This window comes from Lissotriton vulgaris, chromosome 8, assembly GCF_964263255.1.
Source record: "Lissotriton vulgaris chromosome 8, aLisVul1.2, whole genome shotgun sequence".
NCBI classification, from domain to species: Eukaryota; Metazoa; Chordata; class Amphibia; order Caudata; family Salamandridae; genus Lissotriton; species Lissotriton vulgaris.
The window spans coordinates 41,107,940-41,119,833 of NC_141696.1; the positions used below are offsets into that span (position 1 = coordinate 41,107,940).

At 42.7% G+C, this 11,894-nt stretch overlaps 1 protein-coding gene across 1 annotated transcript; it reads right to left on the minus strand.

Annotated features, from left to right (window-relative positions):
- Window positions 1–371: 371 nt before the first annotated feature.
- LOC147693342 (vomeronasal type-2 receptor 26-like) lies at window positions 372–11,894 on the minus strand. Its single transcript, XM_086935941.1, has 3 exons — window positions 11,790–11,894; window positions 9,087–9,210; window positions 372–1,291 (listed from the first exon to the last, which is right to left on the minus strand). The coding sequence occupies exons 1-3, from the start codon at window positions 11,892–11,894 to the stop codon at window positions 372–374; spliced, it is 1,149 nt and encodes a 382-aa protein (XP_086792067.1).

Sequence of the window (11,894 nt, forward strand, 5' to 3'; positions counted from 1 at the left end):
TTAGCTATATTCTGGACCAAGAGGAGAGGGTTCTCAAGCCATCAACTGACCATTGTGTATCAGAGAAGTCCTTTGAGTGAAAAAAAGAAGGTGCTAAACAGTTCATAGAGGGATCAGTACATGGTAAACAATTGTACAAATAGCCCCAAAAAATGATTGTCACCTCATTGAATTTACTGACCACATGTCACATTCTGTATACTCCACCCATTCCTTTAGTTTGGCAGACACAAATTCTACTTAACTTTGTAAAACTTACACAAGGGTGATCTGGTCCCACACTAACTCCTTACCTACACCCGCTATTCAGTATGGCATGACCTCTTGCTTTCCTGCAGTTGTTAGTTAATAAACATTTATGTTCATTAACATTATTTTTTATTATCAGTGTGATGTGTCTTTCCTACCAGATGTTGCCTGGAATTACTCTCAGGCCTCACTAGAATGATATAACACTTTGGAAAGAATATGCACCCGAGCAGTCCAGCACTGGAGCACAGGATGGCAAACACCTCCACGGCCACCATGTACTTCCCCTGTGTGCTCAGGTATGCCGGGATAAAGGAGATCCACACACTGACAAACACCAGAATACTGAAGGTGATCAGCTTGGCCTCGTTGAAGCTTCCAGGCAGATTCCTTGAGACAAAGGCCACTATAAAGCTGATTGTTGCCAGGAGGCCCATGTATCCCAGCATGAGATAGAAGAAGATGGTGTCTCCTTCATTACACTCAAAGATTATCTTCTCATTGTAAGACTTCATGTTCAGTTCTGGAAATGGAGGAGACTTCACTAGCCAAGCAGTGCAGATTACAGTCTGGACCAGTGAACATAAGAACACAATGCAGATTAGGATCTTTGACCCCATCCACTTTCTTGCAGAGCTGCATGGATTAGTTGCCTTGAAGGCAAGAACAACAAGAACTGTCTTAGCAAGAATACAGGAAACACTGATGGAAAAAATAATGCCAAACATAATTTGTCGCAGCATGCAAGTGAGTGTCCTGGGACAGCCAATAAAGAGGAAGGTACAGAGGAAGCACAATATGAGGGCGAGGAGGAGCAGATAACTTAGGCCTTGGTTGTTGGCTTTCACAACAGGAGTATTTCTGTACTTGATAAAGATTCCCAAGACAGAAGCAGTGAAGAAGGTCAGGAGGATGGCAGAGGAGGTGAGTGTTTGTCCCAGGGGTTCATCATAACGTAGATACTCAATCACTTTGTGGACACATTGATCACGCCTTTCACTGGGCCACTGGCTGTCAGGACATTTTAAGCATGTGAGTGGGTCTGAAAAAGAAGGAAGATACTTGGATAAGTTTAGGGTAATGTTTTATAATGATTTAGTTGTTGTAGATCTTAGATCTAGATACTCATAAGAATATATTGTCTAGCAGTTTCTTGTTCTTGAATATTTCAAATGGCAGCCGTTTAATTTGGTGATTATTTTGAAAAGTTCCATGGGCAATTTTTTAGCCCTTATTTACAAAGTCAACATATTTACGATTATAAAATTATTAATTGATACACAATTGTACACTTTTATGGCTCAAATAGGACTGAATAAAGTATTTTGACTAACTTTATTACTTCCAAACCCCTTTTTCCCACACGAATGCTTATTTTAGGAGGTAGCACATGACCTAGCTGGAGCCAATCAAAGCAAGCAAAACAAATAAAGCCTCCATCCCTCCTGAATGCCCCTCCTACTATTATGGCAATAAAGAGAACCGAAGCCCACCAAGTTATAAGGGTATCGAATCAATCAAACAGGATTTATAGAGCACGGCTAATCACCCATGAGGGTATCCAGGCACTGTGTCCGGGCTAGTTTTGTTCAGGTACCGAGCGGGTCAAAAGTATTGGTATGAGAAAAAAGGTTTTCAAAATCATTAAAACTACTGGTAAGTAATTGGATCATTACCTCTTCAACCCATTTTCTCTTATTTACTCTGTGAGGATATAGGAAAGCTATTAACCACAACCTGTTTCTCAAAGACATACCCATGAACTTCAACATATGCAAACAAAAGACTTTAATGCACATATCAGGAGTTACAAATGCTGAGGGCATAGCAGCCACTATTGTTCTAGAACCAAATTCAATAGAATTTGCTACATCTAACTATTAATGTAAGAAACAAAAGTAGATGATGTAGCCCGAGAGGACGCTTTGTATATGTCAATAATAGAGGCTCCACAAGTTTCAGTCTAAGAAGCAGCACCGAGTAGACCTGCCGTGAACAATACAAGGTAAAGCTGTGTCATGTGAAGCAAAGCAATGGTAATAAGTGGTTTAATCATTCTTCTCAAAATAGGAGTAAAGGCCTTTTGTAAAAAAAAACACCAAAAATAACAAAATAATTTTACAGCTTTCTATATTCCTGTGATCTTGACAAATATATTTTCACAACCTTTAAAACATCCAGTGTGTGAAGAAATTAGATCACCACTTAAAGTATTGAAGGAGGTAAGGATCCCCATAATGACCATGGACTCCAAGCTGTCGATGAATGCCCAAGTGGACAAACTAGCAAGATCAAGAATTGTCTCTATAAATACGCTGCAACGAATTTTCCCACCTTTGGGATTTCCACACAAGGTCCAAGCTACTATCTACCTTGTTCTGTCTAAACTCAAATATGCCAATAGCCTCTACCATGGATCACCTTTAACGACCATGAAAAAACTGGAACAGATTCAGATCTCGGCTGCCAGATTACTCTGCATATCAAACCACAAGACCACATCTCACCTGCCTTAAAAGCCCTGCATTGGTTACCGGTTGAAGAAGATCTACGTTCAAGCTACTTGTATCACCCACAAATCAATACATGGAATGGGACTGCTCTTCATCAAGATTGAAATCACCAAACACTTTCACCAAAGGAACCTACGCCCTAAAGAGGCATCTCGCCTCAAAATTACAAGATATAAGACAAAAAACACTGGTGGCTCATCCTTCTCTGTTCATGCAGCCAAACTACGGAACTCTTTACCCGCAACATAAGATCCACTGCCAACCACCTTATTTATCTTCAGAAAACTATTCAAGAATTGGCTCTTCACCACATATGCACCATACACAAACAGAAATTTACAGCATATTCCTCTGTATATAAGCATTTATTTTCGCTATAGATATGTACCTATCTTTGTGTATTGCTTTGTATAAACATGTAGAATAATTATGTTGATGAAAATAAATGAATAAATAAATAAATACATAAAAATCATCATTGGTCTACATATACTTACTTCCATTGTGCATCTATGTACCTTCCAGGTACTTGTATCTGTATGTCTGTTACTTTTCTCCTGAAAAAGCATATCCAATGCACTACCCTATTTCTCATCCTGTACCTCTATCAATATCTTTAATCAACATATACTTACCTCCTTTGTGCATCTATATACTTTCATTGTACTTATGAATCTATATATTTATTACGTTCTTCTAATTTAGCATTTAAAATGCACTACCCTATGCACTACCCTATTTCTCAGCCTATACTTCTCTCAATATATCCTCTAGGCCATTGTTCTTCAATCTGTGGGGCGCGCCCCCCTGCGGGGCGTGACAACATCCCAGGGGGGGGGCGCGCTCTGCACTGTAAAATCCTACTTTTGTACTGTGCTACGATCGAAAGTCGTGCCCCATTTCAAATGGGGATTTTTGATAGGAGAACTCCGGAGCAGCAGCAGCAAATTAGCAGGAAAGAACGTCACCACTGACGTTCCACCAATGATGGGACAGCAGCAGAGAGTGTAGGAAGTGCCGCGAAATTCGCGTGCATAAAGTTCCCGCATTCCACTGCTTGCTGCCTTTTCCTCTTTGTTTCCTGGGGTTTACCTTCGACTGGCTATGAAGGTCTTTGCTGAATTTAAATCTACGTTACAGATAAGGGGTTAACCCAAAGGTACTGGGACCTGGGTAGTTCAATGTTACTTGTAAGAGAGGGTCCCAGTCGCTAAACAAACAATTCTAGTAAAACGATTTACGAATTTTTGAAAGAAATGCAGAATAACTTTCGGAGGAATGTTATTTATTCACATCCTCTTCATAAGCAGATTATGCATACATTGAATCGTAAATAATCACAGTTCTTTCAATTCACAAAGAGAGGCGTGGGTGAAAAGGAGTACAGGGAGGGGGTAAGGTAGGTGATTGTGAGGATCAAGGTAGTGAGAGAAAGTTTTAAGGTCACATGTGGTCACAAAAATACATTTTATAGTTGAACAACAGATGGGCATGTCGATATTGCCATAATACAATTCTGTACAAATGCCATCCTATCCCAATAGTAGAAACACAGTCAAAAATGTTCTGTTGAGTTTGAGTAGGATATCTAAAGGAGAGTAAGTCGACGTTTCGACCCCTGGTGGTGTAGGTTCACTTGCACCTTACTGTGGGGTCTTCATCAGGACGAGTGAGGTGGTGGGTCTAGGGGTGTAGGGACCAGGCTTGGGCACCAGAAAAGCCACTACATAATGTGTGGCATCTTGAAGAGAGACATCAAATGGTCCCGTGGGCTCCAATCAGCCGAGCGAGCAGCAACCTGGGGGTCTGAAAAAGCCTCCCCGATCGTGTCTGGATATAAATCATCAGATAAACAACTGCGGGGCTAAATCGTCTCGTGCAGTAATCGTGGACGTGTCAGAAGGCTAGTGGCTCACTGCATCCTCTGTTCTAAACAAAAAAAAGGCGCACAACCTCCGCAGCAGGCTAAAATGGCTTTAAGTTGCCAAATGAAAATGCCATGGATGGTTTAAAGAGCCTGCAAATTGCTTGTGGTTGTCTTGACACTAAATACAGGTTATAAATAAAGATGTTTGTATTGATTTGTAATATGACTTTTCTGTCATTGTTCCCTTTAATTATCAGTCAAGGATCACTCACGCAGCCCTAGACCAAAATGAAAAGTGCTTTCTATTTATATTTGCTGTTCAAAGTATGCAAAGATAAGTACTGAAAATACAGCTTTAGGTGACTGCTTATTTGTGTACAGTACGCCGCTATCAATAACATGCGGAGTTACCTCAAGTGTCTGGGAATGCACCATGCATTCAAACAACGCACTCATCATTCTCGCCCTTCACTTTCACACTCACCCTGCACTCACAGCGATCAATATCCACTCACAATGATCACCATGCACTCACACCAATCACTCGCTCACCCTGCGCTCGCACTGATCACCCTGCACTCACAGTCATCACTCTGCACTCACAATGCACTTGCGCAGTTCGCCCTGCACCTTACTCTGCAGTCACACGAGCACACTACTCAACCTGCAGTCATGTAACACTTCACTCACCTGTCCCCCTCACTGCTCAATATGTAGTGTCACTCAAGAAAGCCCATCACTAACCATACATTCATTCGTTCCACTCTGCACTTACATCCGCACCTAAATCCACATGGTCACCTCACTCACCCTGCAGTCACTCCTCTCACCTCACTCTCACACTGATGCATCGCTCACTGTGCACTCACATGTGCACTCCTGCCACCCACAGAGTGCAGAGGGATAATGTGCCTGCTACAAAGAACGTGTACCATGAAGATCAAAGAGCTGAGTCTGAGTAGACTGTTAGGAGGGCTATAAAAAAATGAAATGTTTGTCAGAAAGGTGCTATAGAGAATGAGGTGCACTGTTGGTGAGTGGTAGTGATGGAATTCATGGAGAAGGAGGAAATGGGGGAGGGGTTGCCAAAAATACTATTGCACTGTAAAATTAGTGGATGTGGAGCACAGCCTGAGAACAGCAATAGAAAAAATCCGTCCACAGATTGACCGTCACTATGGCGAAAAATAGGCACACCTGTCACATTAATGCTGGTGGTGTTATTATCAATCTAGGTCTTGTGTAAAATAAAGCATCCTGGTAAAAAGAATTTGCTCACATTTTATCTTGTAAAATAGTTTTTGAGCTTTGTAAAAAGCCTCTGTCATTCAACCACACCCACTCAAAAACCTGCAGTTTACTAGACAGTCTTATTGTGTTGAACATTGTTTGTCAGATATGGCCCGGGATATGCGGGTGGCGGTCGAATATGTAGTGTGCCAGATTCCAGAAATTAATGTCAGTTGGTGGGGGAACCTGACATCTAAAAAGAATTCAGATGGGGGGGCTCAACCTACTAAAGTTTGAAGACCTCTGCTCTAGCCCAACCTTCTGACTCATCTCAAACTTCTTTCTACTACTATTTCCAATGCACTACCCTATATCTCACCCTATACATCTATCAATATATCCTCTACATCCACTCTCTCATGTATCCCAAGCAGCATACCACTACTATGATCCCCAAAAAACCTTTCTAGACTCTCTCCTACTCGACCCATCATATGACACCGCTTTTACTATACCAATCTTCCAAAACAAACCTTTCTAAACTCTTCCCTCTTACTCTTCCCTTCAAAAACCCATTTGTACTCATCCAAAAGCCTGCTCCTAATGCTAGGACCTCAAAAAGAAAAAAAGAACAACATCTTTCACTCTTCTGTCCCTCTACTTTCCTTTTCAATCAGAATAACAGACTAACATGTTCACTTCTCAAATTCCATATTCCACTATACTAATTCACCACTAATCCTTTATGGGTTCCAGAGTAGAGTGCTACTTACCAATAAAGTGTTTCAACACACCATCAGGGTAACCAGCACTATATAAATGCAAACCTTTTTCCCTTTTCTACCCCTACCCAACCCTTCTCAATCCAAATAGTTGACTAACATACCCACCACTCAAATTACTTTCATGTTTCGCCATACTAATTCAACAGTAATCTTTATGGGTTCCAGAGTAGCGTGCTACTCGCCAATAAAGCGCTTCAAAACCCAATCAAGGGGTAGCAAGTGTTATATAAATACAAACCTCTTTCCCTCTTCTATCCCGCAACCTACCCTTCTCTATCCAAATAACTGAATAACATAACTACCACTCAAATTACTGCATATTTCACTATACTCATTTTCCACACTAATCCTTTATGGGTTCCAGAGTAGCGTCCTACTCGCCAGAAAAGTGCTTCAATACCCATCAGGGGTAACAGGTGCTTCATGAATGCAAACCTTTCTTCATTTTTATCCCTCCACTGTCCTTCTCACTCCAAATAACTGACTAATATCCACCCCTCAAATAACGTTCATATTTCACCATACTAATTCAGCACTAATCCTTTATGGGTTTCGGGAGTAGCCTGCTTCAACACCCCATCAGGGGTAACATGCGCTATATACATGCAAACCTTTGTTTCTCCTCTTCTATGCTTCTGCTATCCTTCTGAATCAAAATAACTGACTAACCTATCCACCAGTTAAAATGTATTTATGTTTCACTATACTAACTCAACACTAATCCTCTATGGGTCCCGGAGTAGCGTGCTACTTGCTAAAAAAGCGCTTCGACACCTCATCAGGGGTAGTAAGAGCTAAATAAATGAAATTACAATACACGTTTTCCCCAGGAGCAGTAGGTGCTGGAAAAAAGAAGGTGTAAGAAAACTCTATTCAAGCAACAACCACAATCCTTGTCAGGGAGAACCACAAAAATGACTAAATTAACTTGTGATTAACCCTCTGGTAGCATGGCACAAAATAATTCAGGCTTAATTTAGCGGCACTGTGTTGAACATTTATGCAGCAACAAACACTAATAGGGTAAAAAACCAACACAAAAAAAAGAAGAAAAATTCGGCTTCAGCGCCATCTTCTGGCCCTTTTTTATACATCTGACAGAAAAACAACTCTCAACCAAGTTACACAAAGTTAAACGTGATAAAGCCACCCCCAGGCCCCCTACTCACACATCTGCCCAAAAAACATTTCTCAAAGAAGCTCCATGAAGTCAAATGTGATAGAAAGAATTGATCTTGTCTTAACTGGAATGTTGTTTCAACACCTCTCCTACCCCTTTTGCCATACATTCAACCCAGCCTAATGGTAATTCTCTCACCCCAGGACGGTCCGCACTGCCAGTTTGAAGATCAATTTTTCTGTCCTCAGAACAGTGATGACTATAGAACTCTCTGGACCATCACCTGCGATTTTAATCCAATTCATTTCCTGGTGTTTTCCTGGCTCTGACAGTATGCTATCTCTGACCTCTGCGTGGGCTCTGCGGACGATCCTTCCCGATGAGAGCGCTTTCAATTGAGTCTGCCCCTATCTGGCCTCAATGCAGCCCTCAGCACATCACTGAACCCATGACCGCTGCTGAGCCCTGCTGACAACGACCCGTCCTACTGAGGTCACCTTTCAACTGTGCCGGAGGGCTCTGCTTTCTAATGGGCCCCTTAAGACCCCTCCACAAGACAGCCTCCATTGAGTGGGAAGTCTTCGCACAACCTGGAGAAGTGGAGAAGTGTGGCTCAATGGTTAGAGCGGCAGACCCTGATGCAGAGGTCTGGCCCGGGACCAGGGTTCAATTTTCCGCCTCGGCGGGTCTTGGGTTCAAAATTCCACGGACCTGATAATTCTCGCCTCGGTGCCTATTCCAATCATGGAGTCCCACTCTGCAACTCTGGGCAATAGCTTGCTTAATCTCCACAACGGACCCCACAACGCTAAGGATGCCTGGCCTCCACCTTGGGGGTGCCCAGGAGTGGACGCCTCACAGGGAAAGCCAGGATGGGTTCCACAGCGGTATTCGTACAAGCGCCTTGAGACCCTTGCGGGTGAGTAGTGCGCTATACAAATACAAATATCAATTTACAACCTATCAGCTCTACCCAAAAATGTTTTAAAACACCTTGATTGTTCCCTTCATATGTGAGATGGGGAGATGCTGAAACAGAGGATGCGAAGCACCAGTACAGGATGTAAGGACAAAACTACTAAATGCATCACATGCACCGAGCACTCTTGAGTTTGCTGCACTCCCATCCTACTGCTCTTTAGTGGGTAAACGTCCATGTTAAAAGTGAAAATGCCCTTACAGTTTTATCCGGTTCATCAATCTACTTCAAATGTGGCAGGCCTAAAGGGATTGTTATGGTAGGATAAGGTATTTTGCATGTGTGCATTCTGCTTGAAGCTGAATGTTAGATACATGAAGAAATTCACTTTAGCTGCCCTGACCTGTGCCGTTGCTGATCTCTCCCCGGGAGCAGGGGAGACAGTCGAAGCAGCACACGGGCTCCCCCTCTCTGGCAGCCCTTCTGTACCCAGGAGGGCAACTCTCACTGCAGATGGAGCGCAGAACCTGCGGGAGGAGCAAAAAAAAAAACTATTAATGCAAGACAGAGTGCAGGACCTGAGTGAGGAGCAAAAATAAACTATTAATGCAAGACAGAGTGCAGAACCTGTGGGAGGAGAAAAAATAATCTATTAATGCAAGACAGAGTGCAGAACCAGTGGGAGGAGCAAAAAGAAACTATTAATGCAAGACAGAGTGCAGAACCTGTGGGAGGAGCAAAAAGAAACTATTAATGCAAGACAGAGTGCAGGACCTGAGGGAAGAGCAAAAATGAACTATTAATGCAAGACAGAGTGCAGAACCTGTGGGAGGAGCAAACAGAAACTATTAATGCAAGACAGAGTGCAGGGCCTGAGTGAGGAGTAAAAAGAAACTATTAATGCAAGACAGAGTCCAGGACCTGAGTGAGGAGCAAAACTAAACTATTATTACAAGGCAGAGTGCAGAACCAGTGGGAGGAGCAAAAAGAAACTAATAATGCAAGATAGAGTGCAGAACCAGTTGGAGGAGCAAAAAGAAACTAATAATGCAAGACAGAGTGCAGAACCTGTGGGAGGAGCAAAAACAAATTATTAATGCAAGACGGAGTGCAGAATCTGCGGGAGGAGCAAAAAGAAACTAATAATGGAAGACAGAGTGCAGAACCTGCGTGAGGAGCAAAAAGAAACTATTAATGCAAGACGGAGTGCAGAATCTGCGGGAGGAGCAAAAAGAAACTATTAATGAAAGACAGAGTGCAGAACCTGCGTGAGGAGCAAAAAGAAACTATTAATGGAAGACAGAGTGCAGAACCTGCGGGAGGAGCAAAAAGAAACTATTAATGGAAGGCAGAGTGCAGAACCTACGGGAGCAGCAAGCAACAGCACTTGAAGAAGCAGACTGATTATATCTGTGGAATGTTCTCGAAATGGCGGTCAAAGAAATAAAGGGGAAATTGAGGGTGGAAGAGTGGCTGTTCAAAGATGGTCACAGCAATGGAGAACATGCCGTGGCAACAACGGGAGAGAGAGAGACAAAAAGGAGTCATTTTAAAACTTAAGCCACACATTGGAATACCTTTATAAAACTGAAATGTCATACTGGTGGAAGGTGCAATCCTCAAAATGATATGTTGAGGTGGGCAAGAGCCCAAGGGGGGCTGCGAATAATGATTACCCCATGTACAAAATCCTCATCCCGACTTTATCAAGGAAGGGGCAGAATTCAATGCTGTTCGAAAAGGATGACCCATTTATTATTAAATGTGCTTCTATTGATAGGACATACTTTTGGAACAAATAAAAGAGGACACAGGCCAGCTGTACCAAACTGCTGAAAAAGACAGTCCTGAAATTTCTAAGAAAATGAAAGAAACAATGATGAAACATGAGGACGTCATAACAGCAAGAAATGCTCAAAAGTTTCAGAGAGACAGGATGGACTATGAAAATAGAATAATGTATACCTTCTCTAAGAAATATGATAACATCAGGAGAGAAAGGTTATAAGTAACCAATAAAATAAGGCAAAAATTGACAATGAGTGATATTAGCTCTGACACTGGTTCCGAATCGGACCAGGAAGGACCCACAGATCATTCAAGAATAAGACAGTGCAAGATGAATAGCATTTTTTACGGTTGGGTTGGCACACCAATCACCAGACGCAACAGCAGCAAAACAGAGGCAGAGGAACCAGAGGAAGGGAGGGAAGGGGAACAGACAAAGGAAATACAGCAGGTGTGGTTACACGGAGCCACAGCAAGAAGTAATGGACATTAACACAGTAATCAATCTTAGCCAAGAAGTACTCTCTTTATAAGACCAACACATTTTGGGGCTAGGTTTATCATACTGTCCAGATACTATACTCAACTATGAACAAAGCAGAGTTGCTCTTTACAAATTTATGCGGAAATTCTTTAAACAACAAGTAAAAAGCAGGGCATTGAGTAAAGATATCTAGCTAGACAGTAACCTGGCAGCATTAGATATTGAGCTTATGAGAAACTTGATGGAGTTGGAAACTGAAGGGACTAGTTAAGAGAGATCCTTCACCAATACGCAACTCCTGACAGAGCAGCGATTAGTGAGTAATTTGAGGGCTGTCTCCTTTCAAACCCAAGTCAAAATGTAACCCTAACAAACCACTTGACAATATCAATACCTTTAATGAAAGTATGGTATATGAACTTAGGAACATGAAGAGAAGAGAATTACAAGAGAAGAGAAGGATTTCTCCATGGAACTCTAAATACAATAGAGTAATAGCAAAGTGATCAAACAATAGCAAACAAACAAACAAACAAAGTGGGTAATATAGTTATTTGGCCCATTGAAGGGGGGGCGGAGCTTGCTTGAGTCTCGAGCTCCGTTAAGCCGACACAAAATCCTACATGATTCTGGGACCCAATGACGCTGGGAACACTAAAAACCTGCTGGGGCTCACTGAGAAGCTGCTGGGCAAGTAAAAGCCCGGCGCGGAGCGTGCTGGCGGCCGGATTGCGGAGCTGTGTTAGGCGCTGCCCATCGTGTGTGGAGACCGTGAAGCACTGGCCTCGTGTAGAGGACCCACGCGACGACGTCGCTCTGCGTGCGGCGACGCACCTGTCTGACCGGCCGGAGAAACTGAGTCTCGATGAGCAGCGAAGGTGCTAACTCTGCTCTGCCTGCGGGCGGCCCCGATAGTGGAGCAAATACTGCTGGCTGCAT

Coding starts and splice junctions, on each gene's coding strand:
- LOC147693342 (XM_086935941.1), bottom strand. CDS start 11,894: ATGCAGCCAGCAGTATTTGCTCCACTATCGGGGCCGCCCGCAGGCAGA. Junction 9,211..11,789: donor TTCTCCGGCCGGTCAGACAG/GTGCGTCGCCGC, acceptor CTCCTCCCGCAG/GTTCTGCGCTCCATCTGCAG. Junction 1,292..9,086: donor AGAGATCAGCAACGGCACAG/GTCAGGGCAGCT, acceptor CTTCTTTTTCAG/ACCCACTCACATGCTTAAAA.